At 41.7% G+C, this 21,797-nt stretch overlaps 1 protein-coding gene across 5 annotated transcripts in view; it reads right to left on the bottom strand.

Moving 5' to 3' along the window:
• LOC105704174 (neprilysin-2) overlaps positions 1-21,797 on the bottom strand; it is a 31,344-nt gene that overhangs the window by 3,274 nt on the left and 6,273 nt on the right. For 2 of the 5 annotated variants that reach the window (XM_023432404.1, XM_012433181.2), the window contains 8 exons: positions 6,146-6,291; positions 3,919-4,053; positions 3,373-3,618; positions 3,063-3,274; positions 2,692-2,868; positions 1,809-2,303; positions 996-1,287; positions 137-387 (listed from right to left, as the gene is read on the bottom strand). In XM_023432404.1, the coding sequence (XP_023288172.1) occupies positions 137-387; positions 996-1,287; positions 1,809-2,303; positions 2,692-2,868; positions 3,063-3,274; positions 3,373-3,618; positions 3,919-4,053; positions 6,146-6,291 (1,954 nt within the window). Of the gene's footprint in view, positions 1-136; positions 388-995; positions 1,288-1,808; positions 2,304-2,691; positions 2,869-3,062; positions 3,275-3,372; positions 3,619-3,918; positions 4,054-6,145; positions 6,292-18,374; positions 18,611-21,797 lie in introns of those variants that run through there. The other 3 variants (XM_023432405.1, XM_012433183.2, XM_012433182.2) reach the window with 3 other exon arrangements.

Raw genomic sequence — 21,797 nt, forward strand, 5'->3', positions numbered from 1 at the left:
AACGAGCGAGCGCAATATAAGTGGAAAACAGCTCGTCCCGACGGGCGGAATCGTAAAAAGAGATATATCTCTAAGACGCGCACGTGCCATTAGATGCAACCGAGTATGCAATAACTGCCCTCGTATCCGCACTTACCTTCAGCCCGACCTCTTCAACGGTGTAATTTCCGTACTGATGTATAATGCACTCGGCCCTTTCGAGGTACTTCTCCTTGGTTTCCGGTGCCCACCAGTCCACCAAATTGCCTTCCTTGTCGAATTGCCTGCCCTGGTCGTCGAATCCATGAGTGATCTCGTGGCCGATCACGAACCCAATCGCCCCGTAATTCATGTACCGAGGTCGATCGTTGCTGAAGAATGCTCCCTGAAGAATGCCGGCTGGGAACTCTGCAGGGAAAATGGAAAAGAAATGAGGCTGGTTGCACCTACTTAATTTTCGAGGACACGTTTAAGGTGATGCGGAAGAGCCCGACAAACAAAGCGATTGGATATAAGTTGATAAGTGGTGCAAAACCGTTGACAGTAATCGTATAAAGTGTGTTGCAAAAGAGAAACGTGTTTTACCCGTTTTAATGACAAATTCAACGTTGATATAACGTCTACTCTACGTTTATTAAACTGCCGTTCCAGTCGGCTTAGATGAACGTGGTTTAAACGTTGTACGTAAAACAATCGTTCGTAATAGTTTACTATACGTTTAAATGACGTTAAAACGTTACGTTAAAGTACACGTCTCTCCTCGACTAGAGATGTACGCATCGAAAACTTAACGCAGTAAATCAAGGTTTCTTATAAATGTGTATTTAACGTAGAGAAAAAATCGTAGGTGGAACCTTAAAGAGGAGTGCAACGGCGGCGTTAGTCTGTACCCATGGCTCATTGTTAGCGTTAAAAGACGTCCGTTACGTGTAGCCTTTAGATGCCTACAAGACGTCTTTTAAAGGTAAAGGGGAGTTACGAGTACGAACCTTTGAGAATTTTAATAATGAACTTACGGATGCTGTTCTCAATGGAGGAGTAAAACGCGTTGACGACTGCTGGCCTGCCGTGGGTGATCCAATCGCTCTTGTTTACCGGTTTCCTCAGTTTGCTGAAAGAATACTCCGTTCCAAAGAGCGTCAGATTCAGGATGCTCTCCACATAGTTGTCCGGGCTCAGTTCGAGTTTCTCGTAGAACTCCTCCAGCTTCTTGTCGTTGAGGAGCTCGTCCGGATACGCGATGTGAGATGACATGGAGGCTGCCTTGTCGAGAGCACTCTTACGCGTCTCATTGTCCATCCACTCGACCTGATCACGCAACGCAAACACCAGATAATCAGACAATTTCATCCTCGTAAACGCGTATTCACAAAATGAAGAAGTAAGCCATTATTCCGCGAACAATCCAAAAAAACAAATTGCGCCATTTAAAGTGACATGAAAGTGGCACCTGAGGGGTCTCGCTTATAAGACTTTTCTCCGAACTAGGTGCACCAAATCGTTCCAAATGTTACCACTCAAACACAGAGACCCTAAGAAAGGTCCTAGAACTCAAGAAATTTCATTTTTATACAAATTTAATAAAATGCTTCTAAGCAACTTGGAAAAAAAAAGAATTCAATTTCACGGGCGTCAGGACCTTGTGTTCACGGGATAGAATCTCGAACAATTCGGTATACATAAATCGGAGAAAAGTTTCATAAACAATCCCTCGAATGCCACTTTCATGCCGCCTTAATTCATTAGGCTTTTCATTAGGACCTCAATGGACTATTAAAATACACTTCCCCCGAGAGGAGCGTTTACTTTGATTTTTCAGTAAAACCAACCGTCTTCAAGATGCTCGTGAACTGCTGCCTGATGTCGCCCACCATCTCCAGAGCGTTTTTCTTCGCATCCTCGTTGAAGTACCTCCTAACATAAAGGGCGCCCACACTGATGGAGAGACTCCCGGAAACGAGGTCCACGCATTCTTTCCACCTGGACTCCCTTTCGGTCCTGCCACTCAAGGCCGTCGAATATGCCAACTGCCTCTTCCTGACTTCTTCGGTCAGATAGCTGATGGAAGCTGCAGTCGCCCGCCACATCATGTAGTTCGCTTGGATCCGTTTCGGAGTAATGCTTAATAATCGCTCGAGATCGCTTATGTAACTTGGCACGTTAACGATCACCAGCTCGTTCTCGTTCACCTGGATGGTAGGTGCCAATAAGGTGTTGAAATACTCCTGCCATGGCACGCTGGGGTAGTTTCTGTTCAGCTGGCTGACGGTCATCGGGTTGTAGAGGAGAGTGGCGTTTCGCCGCTTCTCGTTTGGCAAGGATATCTAAAAAGTGGAGAAAAGCACTGGAAATAATGCCACTTCCACTCCTCTGGATATAAAGGCGGCGCCTGTGATTCGACTTCAACGCGATTAGCTTCGGAACGAATCCTTGACAAGTTTCCAAATGATATCGGTAACGCTGAAATCGGACACATTTCACGAGGATTTGTTTTAAAGCGATTTCACCCCGATTTAACGGGGATAGAAACTGAGGGAGAATCGGAGACTTTTCCAGGATAAATTTGGTGAAATTTTTACACGGAGAGGATAAAAGAAAATTAGGTAGAGTAGCAGAATTTTCATTAACCGTGGATAGGAGATAAATGTAAAATAATTTCAGAGCAATGGATGACGAAGGAAGCTAATTGGTCTTTTATTCAAAATCACTCACGTTGGCAAGCTTGATTTCGAACTCGAGGGACTCCTTCAACTCTTGGGATGCTCTGCTTTTGTTGGCCCCCAGGATGACGGCTATGTCCACCATGTAGCTGTAATAAGCCTGAACGATCTTCCCATCGAAGCCTTTCGTCAAGTACTCCCTCGACAGTCCAAGAGACGCCTGATCCAACTGTAATTAAATAATTCCTGTACAATCACCGCAGTATACAAACTGTAAAAAGATTTTATCGATATATTGAGATGCTGACAAAAATTCAAGCACTTCGAGGTGTAATATAAATTAAATGAGCAGGTCCTAAGTTATCGATAGCTTTCCAATTAGAGGCTCCTTATCAGGAATAAATGAATAAAATCACGACGTACATCGATGACGCGCCTGGTGCTGTTCTTCAGGTCGACGCCGATGCTGAAGTCGATGAAATAGTCCACGGAGTATCCCGTTTTGTGGAATGTATAGACACTCTCCTTCCAATTGAAGTCACCGTCGTTCCAAGCATCACCGTCGAGTACTGGCCAACCTCCGAGTTTCTTCAAGATCTTCAGCAAAGGTTTCAGTCCCTGTTCCTCGATAGCGGCTAAAAGTCAACCATAAGCTCAGGAAATTCTTCCTCGATTTAAAGGGAACTAATATTACAATTAAAGTCTCTTTGATCCTAACTCTACGAGGTCTTACTTTTGTTCATGCAGGCCTTGTACAAGTTCTTGACCAGCCTGAAGGGCTTGGGCTCGTTTTCCGGGCTCTTCTCCTCGATACTGGTCCTAAGTTGTTTCTGCAGCTTGTCGCTGATGATGCTAAATGTATTCACGCTAGTCTTGTCGTCAGGAATTACAGTGGATTTTAAGAAACCTCCGCAGGCGAATTTGTAGAAGTCGTCGCAGGGTTCCACGTCCGGGTCTATGTTCTTCAGGATCTTCGAAGCTGAAGTGGACAAGTTCCGGGATAACCAGGTGGTAATAATTTCGTTCGAGCAAATTGACAATGAGCGAAAAATTTATTTTCCCCAAGAAATTAATTACTTGCAGTCATCAAAATGTTTCTTGCCGAATAATAGAAGCTTTAATTTCATTCAATCAACCCCACAACTTATTTTCTTGACAATAGCAGGCAAAACTCTTTTTTGTCCCGAGAATTCCTTTTATCCTACAGAAAGTAAATTTTTCGTCCAACATAATAGATCAATTCACGATGAAGGAAGTTTCTCCTGAATTCAAGACCAACCTGTGTGAACGCATCCTGGCTTCATACACACGTCCTCGGCATCAGGACCTCTGGTGACCGTCAGGATATTCGTCGAGGGTGCAGCTCCTAGTGCTTCCGCTGCAGACGGTAGCATCTCTGAATTAACAGGAACTACTGGTGCGGAAGTGCAGGTGCAGGTGCGAGTGCGGGTGCAGGTGAAACGAGAAAGCGTTAAGAATGAGCCGTAAATGAGAGCCAGCATTGACATTAATCTAATATAAAATTAATTTAAATTCTACATTAACGCCAGTTCAGATTGCTCCACCCAGGAGATGTAAAAACGAGGGTGCGAGCCGTTCACATTTCAGGGAACCCACGGGACCAAAAACCATCCAAATTAATTTGAAACCCCAGTAAGCACCCGTTCCTCCTCAAAAATCATACCGCGATACATATCGCACCGAATCGAGAAGTTAGGAAATTTAATTAATTTCACACACCGGGATCGGAGTTTTTCCGCACCGAATCCCAAGTGTTCCGCTGGCAAAAAATTGGGAAAAAGAATGGAAACAAAACTCGTCAATCCTATGACTAACGGAGTGAGATCACGGGGTGATTCTGGTCCACGAACCCCCGTAGAGAAAATCTAAAAATTCCCTCGGCGCCAGGGAACGCGTATTCGGGAATTTATCCAGGACTTTTCACGCGTGACGCAAAGGAGCAAGGTGGGAGCCAACAGTCAAATATTTGCAAATCGCTCTTTCCCCCTCGTTGTTCACGGACTGGGCAAAACTGCGCCAACGACGTCAAACGGGCGCCGGTGTTTTCATTTTCGCCGATTAATCCTCTTTTTCGGATTATTTCGTCAGTAAATCGAGTCGCTATTTTGAGGATTTAGTTCCGGTTTGGAAACCGATTAGGAGAATTCGACGAATCGAACGGATCTTCGTATTCACGTTGTAAAGTTTGAAACGATTTGGTACACCGAGTTCGATGAAAAGTTTTATAAACGATTGACTCCTAAGATGCCACTTTTATATCACCTTAATAGGATACTGAACCTTCCTAGTGTTACTAGCCAAATGACGATTTACGAATTGTAATAAAAAGGCACTTTTATTTAATAAAATGAAAAACGCTTTCCTTGAATGATAATCTGCAGATTAATAGGAAGTACTGCCAAAATCATCCCGAAATCAAGACAAAAATTAGAATGTTGCATATCGAAATGAAGAAAAAAGAAACAAAAAAAAAATTAGTAACCATCAAAACTTTCCTCGAAATTGTTCAGATTTCAGGATAAAACAGCGTGAGTAAGTAACTAATTGCAGTACTTGACATTGTCTACATGTAAGCATATTTTCAAATTCTATTCACGGAACAACCGGTAATACTGCTGCATTGTTTTTTATCGCGTTATGCATATGCCGCTCGGATCGATTCGATCCTTTCGATTGACTCCAGCATCTCCTTAAAGCCGGATTTTTAAAGGCGAATGCGGAATTTCCATCCGATGAAATCGCGGACAATGCGACGAAGAAAAGCCCGTCCGACGTTCGGGCCGGTTTTACGGCCTGGCCATTGTCTCGAAGTGCCGTAATTGAACGGCCCGACCGTAAACGTAATTGACCGGCGCGATAGGCGCCCCTCCTTGAAAATGCAAATTACGACCAGCGGGACCAAGTTTGACTTCCCGTCGGATCCAATACTCGAGGTCACCGATTTCTGCGAAATTCGTGCAGAACTTGTTGCAAAACCTACTACGTATTTACGTGATAGCTGGACTACCCAAAGTATACTACAAATTACCACGCCACCTTAAATGCACAATGACAAATGCAGATAGAGATCAATTCCTTATTTATCTCCATCTGCATTTGAACCTCCAAATCCTTAACCCTTTAAGCGATATTTGCTTGTGATCATTTAATTTCCCGTAATTAGTAAAAACGTTCACCCCGAGCGATCATCGCATTGGGTTGACCTAAAAGTTCGTGCCGTTCGAATATTCCGAATTTTATCAGACTATTTTTTTTTTTTTCAAGCGAGATATCGTAAAACTGCCCTGAACGTTGGAAACAAAGTCGTGAATAATGAGGAATATATTATTCTTTAACGTTGTACAAATTTTATTTTTTAAATTGCGTATTTTTCATCTTAATACAAGAAACGGCATGAACTTCTATAAGTCGACCCAACGACTCGGCGATTTCCCTTTCCTCAGCAAAACGTATTTGTATAAAAATATCGGAAATTCAAGACTTACCATCGGCAGAGACATCGCAGGAGGTGGAATTACTGGCCAAGATCCCAAGTCCGACAGCCAAGACGATGCACAGAAGTGCAGCCGACACTGCAACCACAGTAAGACCTCGCTCCAGAGCCGATCGGCGCTTCCACCATGTTGGGTTTCTGAAAGCGACATTCGAGCTCATTTTCTTCAATTGATAATTCCTAGTTCCTCCTCGCAAAAGGCAACTTCGCCGGCGTCGCAATTCCGACCACATTGGTCATCGATATCCAGTACCGTTAATCGACATTGACAAGTTGATATCGCAAACTTTTGCCTAAGGGCGAGTGAGATATCGGCGAACGGATCGCCGAAGAAATTCTACACCCACGCCCAAGTACTATTACATCCACTAACCTAGGTCAATAATAATCCCTCATCGCGGCGAGTTGCTATATCGCGACTAACTTTACTCCGCTGCCTCTTAAGGCCAGAAATAATTGAAACAGTTAATTGATCGCGTATCTTGATGCAATTTCACCTTCCCGCGAATGATCGGCACCATTTCTTTAGAACCCACCGTTGAGCGCTCTTCTCTGTCAAACATTCCAGGCAATTGATTGCAGAGTAGCAAAACATCTCGAGACAAACGGAGGCCCCTCGACGTACATGTCAGGCCCTCATTGTCATTTGAATCAGCGGCTTGCGATCGTTTTTTCTAGGTACATGTTTCACTTTCGCGTTTCCAAGCGCAACCATCACTCTCGTCTGTCTTCGAGGAAGTTTTACCGGTTTCTGCCGATTATTCTCGATCCCGACTAGGTGGGTTTCGTTTAAGTGGCGCACCCAGTCGCAACGGAGGACCTTTTACGTCCATGAAGTGCAACCACAGGTGCGAGCACAATTGCGAGTCTTACGCGAAAAACGGCGTAACGGCGATCGGCGACCTCACCGAGCTCGCGTATTTACCCGCGTGAAACGGACGACCTTGTGTCCAAGGGATCGATCTTTCCCGGTGGATTCTCGCGATGGATATATGCCGGGTGCCAGTTAGGGTCTGCAGTAAAACTTCACTTATTGTTACACGAAAGCACCCCGCTATGTTCTATTGGTTCTGTGGGATTTACGGCCGCTCAAGAACGCTCTGGAAAATTGACAATGACCCTCTAAGTTTCTTCAGGGGCCCCGAATTTTCGATACATTTTTTCCAGAACCACAAGTTGAACCGTTTCACACCAGGACCGATGTAATTAAAAAAAGTAAAGCAATTATTAAGATTAGTGGCATCGCTCTATTTATGGTTACTTGAGAACACCCTTGCGAATTAGCAATGACCCTTTAACTCTCTTCAGGATGTCTGGATTTTCAGGAATCTAATTTTTGAAACATTTTTTCGAGAACCACAGGTTGATTTAATTCAGGTAGAGAATCAGTACATTTAGGAATAAATTAATTATCATGTTATTAGTAGGGGTTGATGAAGGGGCAGACGTAGATTTTGTTCATTTCCGAATTTTTTGTTTCTTTTCATAGTTAGTACACAAACCTAGACGTTTGTAGATCTCGATCGATTGTTCAATGAGAGGATTGATTGATTTGACGAAATCGTATTTTTATGCGCTAAACAGGTCATACCTCTAGGTTCTCACAGGTGACGGCTAGGAATATCAACAAGTGCGTTTTCATTAAATATCAATCGCAAGAAAGGATTTCTGCCGCTCCCACGGACTGGTATTTTCATTCCCGCGTTTCCTTTTCTGTCTGGTCAATTGGTAAATGCCTCTCGTTAATGATTTCGCTTTTTGGTATCAGTTTGTCGGACAAGCCAGTCGGTACTTCCAGCACCTGAGCCATTAAACTTTTTTGCGCGGACGCAACAAAGCAGCGAGTTTACGGTCGCAAAATGGCTTGTATTCTTGCAGAGTGATTGTTTATCGACGGAACGCGGAGAGTGCGAGGTACCGTGCATTGTTTCCACTCTTTTGTACCTTCCATGCATTCGAATTGCAATCATTTGAACACGTATATTATTGGTCCTGTGGCACGCTCTAACGAGTTTCCGCCATTCGAGTGCGACTCCCTTCCATTTTTATATTACCTCGAATGGAAAAACCACCAAGTCGGATCACTGTGAAATCTGGACGATCCTTAGAAAACCGGCTAAATATTTCCCCATTTGTTTATTTGCATCTCACCTCAATTAACTATGTCATGGAGCACGAGTCCTTGGTAATCCAAGGCTTAAATTAAGAAAGTGGGACAATTGTTATTTTGGCTCGTATTTTCTATCATTTCGTGGTTGACTGGAATGATTGGTTAAACGTTTCTATTCTTTCATCCTAATTTTTTTTTTTACGAGGAAAACAATCAAGTTGGAGACTAATCGAACCGCTCATTAGGTCCAATAGGCACAGTGGTTTAGAGAGAATAATTAATTATGGTTACTGCTGAAATAGTAAAATAAAATCGGAGCCCCTCTCGTTTAATTTACGTTAGAGTGTACCTCTCGATTTTTTTAAAGCTCGGTACTCAAAAAGGACCTTCGAGTAGTCCTCGTACCTTCCAGGACAATTAGAACTCGCGCAAGGATCTCTGTTTCTTGAAGGCTTCCCATCTTCCAGGAAACAACGTCCTCGACCTGTACCGAGAGAGACACTAAACGTAATTCATTTGTCAAGGTAACGTAACGTTGTAAGACTACCCAGGATTTTTTTTCCTAGACAAAAAAAAAACTGTTCTATTTCGCCTACGACATTCTATACGCGAAACTCAACAATGTCTCCTTTTAAACCGGTCGAAAAGGAGTAAATACGTAAAAATGTCTACTGCTACATGAACTTTATCTCCGTGCCACATTGTAAGTATAATCACCAGGTCTATTGTCTGATATCTAACGTCATGACAGGCATAATTCATCTTATCCTTGGAAAAATCGGCTTCTTTCTACCCACGATTCTGCGCTCTCTTCGATGGGTATACAATGCCCTTTTAGATCAATAAAAAATATTTGCAGAAATTCCCATTGACCGTGTCTCGTCGATTAATGAGCAATTGCCATGTTTTTGTCACAGTGACAGAGGTTTCATTAGCCGATTGATATCGCCATCGCCGATAGCGGCGCGGTATCGATCTTGCAAAATTCTTGAGAAATTGATCTCCCAGAAGAAACGGTCAGTCACGAGACCGAAGTGCGTTGAACGAAATGTTTACGCAACGTGATTGCCGGGTTCTCGGTGAAAAGCGAAAAAGTAAAGGGTAATCCGCTGCGAGGTGGAGAAAAACGTTGCGGAAGAAACGACCGCTGATCGGCGTAAGAATCCGATCGAGAGCGACTCGGGGGACAAGTTTTATGGCATCTCTGCGGTTCCGAGGGAAAGAGAGAGAATTATGTAATCCCGGGATGCAACGAGGTCTTCAATGTAATCAGAGTGATGGAAAGACGTTTTCGCGGCGCAATCGAGCGAAAAATCCGACCAGATCCTTATGAAGTCCCGAAGACGGTTCTGACATCCTCCCTATTTTATCGTGGCATTGTTTATCTCATTTAAAGTATTCTTCGTCGTATCTCCAACTCTAAAAATATCGAAGTCATCAGATTCGATCCCTGAAATTATTGAAATCACGCCGAAGTATGTAAGTCGTAAGTATGATCATTCAAGATGCATCCTTTAAACTAATTAAATTGGATGTTCCGAATCGTCGGAAATTTTACCACGGGAGTATATAGGCTCTAATGAAGGTTCAAATACCCGTGAAATTACATATTTTTTGTTATACAAAAATTTAAAACGTTTCGGTACACTCAGTTCGGAAAAATGTTTCATAAGCGAGACCTCTGGGATGCACTTCCAAATCACTTTAATTACTTATATTAATCTTTAATATTCTCCGGGATGTTTCCCTAATTCTTAGCCGAGGGTGTAATAAAAAAATGATGTTAACAATTCGAGGATATAACGCGGTGAACTGCAGATATAGTAGACGGCATTCCTCGGGGTGCATTTTAACCTGTTGGTTCCCATGCACCTCCAGATGCACCGACCATTTCCTCGTGTCGATAGATCCCGGTTCCCCTTATCCAGCTGACGACTCGTGTCGTTTAAGGAGACATAAGTACAGCGCCTGGTACGCGTAAGTATACTTGTACCAACAGAGAGTGCATAATAGACCCCGCCGCAAAGTGCAACGAGTGTATCGACCTCGAAGCTCGGTACTGCGCGACTCCCTCCAGGACTTCTTGCAAGCCCTCCGCTTGCGAGATAGAAAGTCAATGTCCGCCACCTTCTAGAGGAATTTCGCAGCCTCCACTTCTAAATTTTCCCTCTCCTGAATCTCAGCGGCTCTTTCTTCCAATCGATGCAATTATAACAACACGTAATGTGTAATTAAATTTGTAATTAAAGCTTACAAAGACCCGTCGCGATCTCAAATAAAAATTGAATTACGTTTTTCCACCTTTCATCGTGTGCTCGAGTACACAGAGGGATACAGTAGGATCAACAGGGAGGAAATTCTTATAATCATGGATGACTCAGAGAAGCCCTGGGTTTGCCAACGTCAATCAGCCGCAGGGCTTGTCAATTTTCCTATCTGCAAGTACTCCGAAATCATTTCAAACCCAGTCCGAGGGTTACCGTTTCTCGAGATTTTTTCGTGTCGTCCAGATTCCGAAACGGTCAATCATTGACTGCGCGTAAATGAGCAATTTCCCTCTTTCTTGTATTTGCGTCAATTCTCTCGTTTGGAAACCAGGATGTGAACGCGGTACGCCATTCGAAACCTGGTAGGAAAAAATCTCCGCAATTTTCAGGCGAGCCAGGATAAAGACTTCCTGGGAGTCCGAACGCGCGGGGAGATGGAAAATCGCGACAAAAATCAAAGGCGAAGCTGAGTAATGGGCTTGAAAGTCGTTACTCTGATATCTGGCGCGCGATTCTCTCCGGTAGGAAAAATCTCCAGGACGCGCGTTTGCTCCTTAGAATATGAGAGAGGCGACTAGAAACCCAGTTGAAAACGCAAGTGTCAAGTCCGAAGTATCCGCACGAGTCGTTCAAGGCAAAAAGACGGGTTTTCACGCGCGATCGCTCGTACAAGCCGGAGCCAAGGCACGGGTGTAACTTTCCAAGGAACATAATGTTTCAGCTGCGAACTAGGCCTCGTAAATCATTGAAAATTATTTGCAATTGGTATACAGTAAACAAAAAAATGAGACAACGAAAGTCTGCGAGGGTCTCCCCGAGATAGTTCCACGTGCAGTCGCTGAAAATTGTGAAAATGTCCTTAAATATCGCATAAATATAGCCTTTGGGTCCTGAAATTCAATCTCATAGGAAATACAGAATTAATTACCGCAGATTGAAATTAAAGAAAGAATAATTGCTTTTCGGTTCTGAAATGACCCATTGGAGGGCTGAAAAATCGACATGGATTAATTAAATCTGCGGATCTCGAGGTTTCAATCGTCGAAAATTATAATAAGAAAAATGCTGCATTGAAGGGCCGCCATCTTGGAGAAGTTGCGCGCCTTTTGAAAATTCTTGGACGATTTCTCGAGGAAAATCGAAATTCTTCCCCCGATCGGAATCATGGGAGGGATGATCCTAAGGACGACAAGACGTTACGCCATGTCGGTACTCGAAAATGGGCCAATTACGGGATAATTTCGCGGAGAGGTCGCACACGAGGAAGGGATTTCTCCATTTTGCGGTGTTTACCCTGGGACGAGGAAATTGGGGCTCGAAATTTGACGCCCCAATGACCGAGAGACCCTGTAGAGTTTATCGCGAAATTTCGGAGCCTAATGAAGCATTTCATTGCCGATCGGACAATCAGGTACCTGTATACCTGTACATGTTTTGTAATTTGAGAAATTTCGTCGCGATTGCCTACTTCGACGGCGAAGGCCTTAAGGAGCATTGGCTAAGGAAAATTACGGAAAGATCTATCAGGTTTAAAAAAAAAAAAATCGATAGTTTCCCAATTAGAAATAAATTATCGACATTTCGCGTGGACACTGGTATAAGGTACACCGACAAGAATCAATTTCCGAGAGTTTAGCAACCTTCTAAACGTTAACATGGAGTCCAATGTTTCTGGGGAAAAAATCAGTCACGTTAATTCGTCAAATTTACATGAGAAAGAAACATTTCGCAAACCCTCTTGGACATTCTGGCGCAACGCTTATGTAAGGCGTTTAGTTTTCTTCTTTCCAAGTCTGCATGGAGCGTTCTGATCTATTAGCTAGGAATATTAACGCGAAGCCATTAGAAATCATATTGAATAATCACTTGAGAGTTTCGAGAACTCGTGGAATAATTCACTCCTACACTGAGAACAAAAAATTCATCGAACCAAAGAAATGTTTCTTTAAATAGTACCAAAAAATTATGTTGTTAAATTCAAGAAATAATTATTTGACGGAAACAAAAACTCAAATAAATCGTCATTATTCCGAAGAAACGGTGCATCCAATTTATCCGAGTTTATCTCGGTCAAATAATTATTCTTTGAATTAACAAGATATTTCTTTGGTACTATTCAAAGAAATATTTCTCTGCTCCATGATATTTTTTTTCTCTCAATGTATGAGATTTCGTGAAAAAGATTAATAAAAATTCTCTCGTGTTATGAGGTCTAGTTCAATGAGAATTTCTTTAGACCTTACTTTTCAACATATTATCTCCTTGAAATGTGCGCTTTTAAATTGTCAAAGCTATGCCAACATTGTCTTATATCAATACGAGGTCGTTTAGTTTCCTAATTGTATGCTTAAGTAGATAAGGCTCATCAAGCGCAGACAATGCTCGACCGAATGATCAACAGCGAATCATAAGGCATTTCATCCATCTTGACGCAGGAATAAAGTTTCACCAATTTGTTCTTGGAACGGTCTTCGCACGTTCCTCGCGTCATCTCTTATTAATTTCCCAATCGTAATTAATTTCTACCTTGATGTTAACAATGCAAGACAATGACTCGTTACGGAGGCTCAATTATAAGAAAAGGAACAAAGTGATTTTCTATTTTCCTCCTTCCCCGTTAATTACTCACTTCTTACACCATGATGCGAGATTATTCACTTTTTTTTTTATTTAATCATTTTAACATTCGAATTAAAGCCAAGTGAGAATCATGTAGTTAAAAATGTTTGTAAATTTCATACATTCTTAATTCACAAGGTTGCATTAATATTGTAAATTTGATATAATGGTTTAAATCAGTATGCCTCGTTTGTACATAAATTGATGAACAATATTTGAAATGGTTTTTTACATTTTATCAGAAATTCTTAAAATGACAGAGTATGTCAATTATATACATCTACGAGTATATTACACTTATTTGTGTGAATAAATAGATCATTAAAAAATAAAACTATCTGAATATAATATTCAATTCATGATTTATACATTTAGTACAGCTTCTTTTAAACAAGGTAGGTAGTATACCGAAGAACCCCGAGTGTTAATAAAATTTCTCGGAGTACCGCAATTCGGCATTTGGAATTCCGGATTTCTCGTCGCAGGTCGGCACACTTCTTCTCTCTTTTTTGTTTCTCGAGCGACAGAAATGTGTCGCGAAACGATGTCACGCATTCAGTAGGAAACGACATGCGTTCTGCATTTTAATCAGCCGTCAAAATTAGCCTTGCAAGAAGAAGACCTCCTTCGGTCGCAGACTTTGCCCTGAAACGGCTAAGATGACCATCCAGAACAAGAAAATTATGGCGTGGGCAATAATGGCATCTTCCACGCGGCCGGAAATGAGCAAGATCGGTGCAAGAGAAGAAAAAGCGTGTCGTTTCCTCTCGAATTAGTGCCAACCACGAAATCGTCTCGAAACTGGCATAATCGGCGGAAAAATCATGTCAATTGTCGCAATTGTTGAACAATGTCCTTTTTTTTTTGCGCGTTTTCGCTCGGAGCGGCTGACTTCCTTCTCTTTCCGGCGTTTCTTTTATTTCCGACCTTCCTGTCAAGTGTCGTCGTGCCGATCGAAGGATCATCGGCATTGCCGATCGGGGTCGCGGATTCAACCTTCGATGATTGGAATACAAAAGTCAATCGGTGATCTTGAACCGAGGAAAGTCAGAACGGAAGCGCACACTTGTTCTCTTGTTTAGAAGGCCGCACGTGCGCTCGTAAATGAGACATTAAAATTTTTCCCAAAACATAAAATACAGAAGAAGTGCCTGGACTTGAATATATTTCGAAACCCGAAGTTCCTTGGTGCCTCCCCTATTTTCGGGTAATTTTGTCATTATCTTTCACATCTTGTCCGTTTTCTTGCACTCTCATTCTCCCTCCTCGGAGTATCGAGAGAATCATTCCGTTTAATGAACGATCACCGAGTAGAATTTACTGTAATAAATGAAAGGCTAGGTGGAGCGTGCAGGTGTAATCAGTCTAAAATTACACCTTGCACAGTGCGTATGGATAACAATTGACAGCGTTAATGCGGTGTGACCGGATTACATAACTTCCTGCTCTGCAACTCGGTTAAGACAATCAGGATCTGAATTATTATAATTCGAAATGTGAACTCCATAAATATATATATTATTTTTAATCCTTTCTTGACGTCGCCAACAGAGCCCACAGAATCGGCAAAGTAACGATAACAAAAAAAAATGTAATCATGAATCCATGTTGCATCTAAAATTGCATTTAGCACCAAGAATAATAAACAAAAATAATTTCTTGCTAAACGAAATGGAGACCTCTAATTAAAAAAAAAATTGTATTTGAAATTGAATTTTGAGCCTCCCTTCAAAAATGCATAGGTAATGTTATGTTTGTACCGGCACTGTTCGGCGCCTAATCCTGCTTACAATTAGTGATTGGCCAGTTTTAAACTACTGTAGTTTTGAAACTACAATTTGGATTTAAATTTGCGTTGGATATACTTTTTCACAATTACATAGAAATGACCGTCATGTATTTCTTGTCTGCGAGGTCTGGGACACTCTGTATACGAGGAAGTTCGTTTACAATGCGTCTTGAACTACAGAATATCTAAGTAATATCAGTACAATATATAAGTATATGTTTAGTGATTATATATTATCGTCATTGTCACGACTCACTGTACAGCAATACAGAAACGTAAATAACGATGCTATTTATAAGATGGTGTGCGCGGATGTCGTGCTTCCTCGACAACATGTTGCTCACGTCGTTGACAAGGTCTATAGACTGCAATTGATCGCGTAGGTACATCTAACTGCATCGTGAGGTAGCCTTATTTAATTCTCAATAAGATGATTTGGACGATAACAAAGTAAGATTTCCGAAAGGTTCGACGACATAAGAGTCATACCGAGCCTCCTGTAACGAGAGTATTCAAAGTGCCAGAATTTTGCAACGATTTTGATTAAAAACGACACATATCATAATGATAGAAAATGATATACCACCACTTTAAGCCACACTATTTCCCCCAATAAACACAAAGTAATGGATTTCACGTTGAGAAATGGTGTAAAACCGCTGACTGTAAAGTGTGTTGCAAAAAAACCTGTTTTACACGGTTTAATGTCCACTCTTTCCACAATTCAACGTTAATATAACGCCTATTCTACGTTTATTAAACTATCGTTTCAGTCACGTAACATAAACGTCATTTACATGTACGTATAATAATCGTTCATAATCGTTTACTACACGTTGAAATAACGTTAAAACATTACGTTGGAGTACACGTTTCTTTTCGATTAGGGATAGACACGTCGAAAACTTAATACGTGAAATCAACGTTTCTTATAAATATATATTTAACGTAGAGAAAAAACCGTGGGTTGCTAAATGTTTGATTTTTACCCCTACCACCCTATTTCCAATAGATGTACGTGTATAAAACATGAATTCCACTACTTTGTATTTATTGGGCAATTTTAGAAAGAGACGCAATATTTTTGGAGTAGATATAAAATTTAACTAGTCTTACTTTGAGTTATAATGACATTAATGTTGCATTTTTTCCAACACTGTATAATAATTTTAGTTTCTCATAAATGGAATGTACTATTCGCGAGTGTAAAGCAGAGACCACAGGAAGATAATTTATTCTCGATTTCCTTGACAAACATTAAACCATCGGAAGGACCGTATTTCTGTGGTAAATTTATTATTGCTGTTTGAAACGCACGTGAGCGGAACGTATTACTCAATTCCACGTGTACTGAGCATTTCCTAATCATTGATTGGTAATTTGTCAAATTGACAAGTTCTCTTTGTAGAAATTATTCACCCGACTTCCGGCTTTGGACGGAACCGCGGTTCGATAAATTTTACGAGCGATTTGAGCAAGTTAGTATGAATATGTTACGACTCCACTCGAGCTATGCCTATAGACATAAATCATGAGGAATAATCCCAGTAGTCTACAAAAATGCAATTGCAGGAAAATTCTTGTTAGCTTCACTTAATCAGATCTGAGTATCCGTAACGAATCTAACCAGAAACTATTTACAATAATTATTTAGACACGATCCGATATCGACATAACAGATCGTTAAATGAATTAGCGTCATGGCGAAGCGATTCCGGATCAGTTATGATCAAGACCATGTTAATGGACAACCTAATGTATGCCTCGTTCTTGAACTTGAACCACGGACAATGACATGGAAATTAGTAAGGACAACGATGAGAACCATTTAGAGTTCTATTCCCGGACTTAGCAGATCGTTTTCTAAATCGATATTTACGCTCGTTATAACGAGTGTTATGTAATGTAACCAGAAGTCTGTCTTATAAACATAATATACCACGCGAGATTCTTCCGCTGTAATTCTAACAGTAGTAATTTTTGCTCCGTGGTTTTCGCATGCGACGCCTCTTCGATCTGGAAGGAAATCTTTCCGGCTGGTAACTCTTTTGCTACGTAATCCTTGCTCTTGCACTCGTAATTTCAATGCCTGGTTGGACAAGTACTCTTCACCATTCATTGACCAAAAATCCGCACAAAACATTTAAACATCCTGAGAGAGATTCGCAAAAAATGTACCACAAAAAGCTACGAGTGATTCGCATTTTTCATAAGTCAAATTCAATTAGTTAAGAAATTCTCTCTCGTTCTATATAATTCCAGAGATTTATATATAGGCAGGTAAGGTATAATATAATGTACAAATTTCAAAAAGAAATCATTCCGAACACGCACAATTTTGTGGGACCAAAATGAACGCATTTGCATTTTATGGGGACGTTTAGAGGACTCGTGACAATCCCGGTGAGATCTGTCATTACACTCAAAATTGGTGGAAAAAGGGACAAGCATTGAATTAATTAAAAAGACAATAAAGAAATTAATTTTGGTTTCTCTCGATAACGCAATGTTTTGAGGTGCGATCGCGCCGAAAGGGCGACACGTGGACTGCAAGATTTCATCCGGCCAAAATTAAATCTCTTATCAATATTCAGGGAAAAAGATTTAACAAGTTTACGAAGTCAACAAACTCTATGCTCGATTTATCGAGATACACGTTAATTACCTTTCCAATAAAGTTCTCCTTCGTGTCAGACAACGATACGCGGAGGACACTACAAACCTAAAATGTCTTTCACGGATGTAAATATCAAATAAAAAGCGCAGAAACATATAGGCGAAAATCTAAAAGAAATAGCTTCTAGTTATCAACTTCGAAAGAAAAAGCAATGATTAAAAAGGAAAGATCCTGTGGGATCTAAAAAGTTCTCAATTTCGACAAAAAAGGTGAAATTAAACTCAGAATGTCTTCCATGTCCGCGAATACAAACATCGGTTAAAAAGTACAACGGCACGTGAAAAAATCCAAAATACCGTTTTGGTTTCCAGATTTAACACATCAAAACAATTATTTTTAAACAAAGCTCCTGACGAGACCTAAACAGATCTGAATTTCAGCAAAAGAGAGGAAATCAAAGTCAGAATGTCCACGAATGCGAAGATAGAATAAAACGTTCAGAGACACGTGTAAAAATCCCCAAAAAACCGCTTCCATTCCTAACTTTGAAATATAGAAACTACTACCTTATAGAAGAGGTCCTGCGGGACCCGAGGAGTTCCGAATCCCGATAAAAGTAAAGAAAAGAAAAGTAAAGTAAGGATAAGCAATCGAATAAAAAGTACTAAGCCCCGGGCAGGAATCCAAAAAACCGCTTCCATTCATAATTTTGAAATATAGAGACGTGTACTTTATAGAAAAGGTCCTGCGGGACCCGAGGAGGTCCGAATCCCGACAAAAGGAAGGCAACCACGTGTAAGGATAAGAACCGCGATTCACCTGATAACGGTTTGCTTCATGCTGGTGGTCATGCTGTGCCTTCGGCCGGTCACTAGCACATAACACAGGGTCACTTCCGGCGCGCGGGCGACTCGGCCAATGAGAGCGGTCCCTTTCCCCTGGAGCCGGCGCGGCGAGTCCTGGCTGTCCCGGGGGACTCCCGGTCGGGCCGCGAGAGTCGGGTTTACGTGGAGGTCGGATCGGACCGTGTCGGACCGAGCCTGACAGTGTCGGACAAGTGGAGGACTGGAGGAGCGAGCGCGCTCGCTCCTCCTTTATAAACTCCCTCTTCCCCCGACGAGCGAGCGAGCGCTCCCGTAACGCACGGCCATGGCTTTTCACCCGACCGGCCCGAGCGCTTTCGAGTGCTTTTTCGAGCTTCCGAACGCCGACTTCGATCGACGGGGTCGATGGACTCCAGGATCCGTCGAGGATCCTTGCGCGGAAGGATCGATGGGTGCTTGAGAGGGACAACGGAAAGCAGGGCGCAAATGTATCCGAATTGCCCTCTACGGGCACTTACTGAATTTTTCTTTTCCAACTTACATAAAATAAGGAAAAATTGAGCAATCGGATATTTACAGGGTGGCGAAAATGTTCCCGTATTAAGTTTCTTCTTGGAACGTTTGAAGGCTTCCGTGCGGTCGGAAGACGGACGTTATGAACGTTTGTTGTAGTAAGTTGTGTTGGGCATTACGTTGATAATTGGTTTGTTTGAATAAAGTTTAATTTTTAGTCTTTACTTCTTAAGGGAATCTTTTCTCCATCATGTATTTTGCACGGTCATTATGCGCGTCCTTTTTGTTTTCTCTTTTTCATTGATTTATCGAGCCGTGATAAATATACGATTTTTCATTTAATTTTACCAATTTTAATTGTCTTCGTCTAAAGTATATATCGATTGAATAATCTCGTTTAGGTGATATTAAAAGAGTTTCGAACGTACCAAATCACTTTGATATTTGACGTGATCTCCCATAATAGTTTAACGACGTCAACCAAATATTTGGTCGTCCATATAATGACCATATTTTACGGTTAAACGAACAAAAACTTAATTGATTCACCCACATATTTTTTTACGTGTATGGAAGAAACGGACTCAAAATTGGATAAGTACAGTCTTTGAATGTTGAAGTTTCAATTCACAGGAAATACCGAATCGGTTACCGTGTACCTAGAAATACGTTGTTCGAGTAATGTCCATTGTCCGTAACTATAAATACATCGATCGGCTCTCTAACGAGCGAGGCATCGTTTGCCTCGATCAAGTAGGAAAGACTTGACGGATCCGTCGATTGACGCGAGTCTTATTAAAATCGCCTAGTAATTGACAGGTCAATTTGTGGCATTTCAAGTAGCAAAAGTAGATGAACGTCCAATGAAGGCGCTTTTCAGCGCCGATTCGTTAGCGCCCCATTAATTATGGCTCGCGTAACATCGAGCCCCCGTTAGATGCCATTGTGAGCAGCCCCGAGGATCCATTCATCGGACTTGCGCCGTTACCATTTTTGGCTCCTCTCCATGAAATTGCTAATAAATGGTCGCGAAGTTGCCTCCATTTCTGCGAGCCTCCTCGAGCTTCCGTGGCCCCTCCTCCACTTGTTCCCCCTCGAAAATTAACCTTCGCCCTCGCGAGGAAGTAATCGGCACTTCGGGTGTAGGTACACGAGGTAAATTGAAAAATTATTCAGCCACTTTGCGGTTGCTTCGTTTGCTTGCACACCTATGCAGCTTCCTCCTTGGTATCGTCCTCTGATCTTGACTTCCGGGTTCTTTTGCTTCCCGATGTGCCCACTCGCATACGTAATTAGGTCTAGAGAGATCTACACGTTAAGTGTATATAAAAGAATAATACGAATCTCCTATTTGCGTTGTCGTAAGTTTTTTTTAAATTATTATGCAAATAGGTATACAGTAGAAAATAATAGTGGTCGGCTCAGAAGTTCAACTTCGAGAGCGCGGGGAACCTTCGCAAGGAGCTTTCGTCCTCCGATCGTGGAGTGGTCTTCACCTCCCGAGGGAAAGAAACACGAGAGAAGGTTCGAAGAAGTTTCGGGAGTCAACGAACTCCAAAGATTTCTCATATCCCTCGTTTTGATTCCCCCGAGGAGCTTCGAAGCTCATCATGTAGGACGAGTGCACTTAAACTGACTCACGTCCGAGCTTCGATTTGAATCTCTCAAGCAGACACTTCCTTATTACCGGCCGCGATATAAATCCGCAAGTTCGCGGCATAAATTTCCGCGGATGACATTCACGACGTCTTAATACCAATTTACAGCAGAAGGCCCTTACGGTCTTTTCACGAGCTAGTTCGATGAGATGGGAGGTGCGATCTTCTCCCGTTCAAAAGCTTCCCCAAGAGATCGATAATCTGGCTTCGCAAGGACCCCCAGCTCCGCTCAAAATATGCTTTATAACTAAAAGACGAAAATTCAAAGTCATCAATTATTACAAAAGATCCATCATAACAGTACAGTACCCAATTATGCGTACAAGGAAATCGTAAAATGAAAGTTGCGTCTATATATTTTTTCGGAATAATCTTGATCGTGATATCGATTTTCGTTTAAGGTCTATCTTGAGTTCCTGGTAAGTGGCATCTCGTATGCTTAATATAGCGTGTGAAACTAATTATGAAGGGCGGATAATAATTTATTAATCGGGTCGTAACCACAGGATGCTGAGAGTTTCTCGGCGCCATCTTACATATACGTGTAGATGTCCACGGATTAATATGGTACCGCTCTTTCAACTTCCGAATGCAGACTCGTTACCGGCCAACCGCACTTGCTATCATTACTTTTAACTGCAGAGGCAGTGGTAATTTCGAAAGTACTTTCTTCGATACCGGTCCGGCAGGATAATAAGGATAACGCGAGCGCCCATCAAGAGACCGACACGGGGCAAAGAACCGTACGCTGAATCTGCATACAACCTTCTAAAAAAGTAGGACCTTATTAAGGAAATATGGGCGCAAAAACGGTACAATATGTCCGCAATCAAGGGACCATAAGTTTCGGCAAAATTGATAATCAAGTTCATCACGAGATTCGGTATAAAAGGCACGGTATCCCCCATACAATTTCAAATTCTACTCACTGTATTCGTAAGTATTCGTAATGATGGAAGGTCGTTAATAATATTGTTAATCACGCAAGTTAAATTAAGGAAAGAAAAATACGAGAAAACATTATCACCGGAAATGTATTTACAAATGATGTAGAGTCGCTTAAGGCGCAGTTGCAAAAAACAGATCGTAAAAACGAATATCTTACTCATTTTTGCCCAGAAGAAAATAAACGTCCTCTCGTTTTTGAATGTAGAGTCGCATAAAATATAAATTTTAATTATTAGGACGGAAGAGTAAGTTGTTGCTTGGCAACCTAAATATTGTAGAGAACCGGCGATTTTAATTAG

This window comes from Orussus abietinus, unplaced genomic scaffold (assembly GCF_000612105.2).
Source record: "Orussus abietinus isolate OABI.00-Male unplaced genomic scaffold, Oabi_2.0 scaffold7, whole genome shotgun sequence".
Lineage (NCBI taxonomy): Eukaryota > Metazoa > Arthropoda > Insecta > Hymenoptera > Orussidae > Orussus > Orussus abietinus.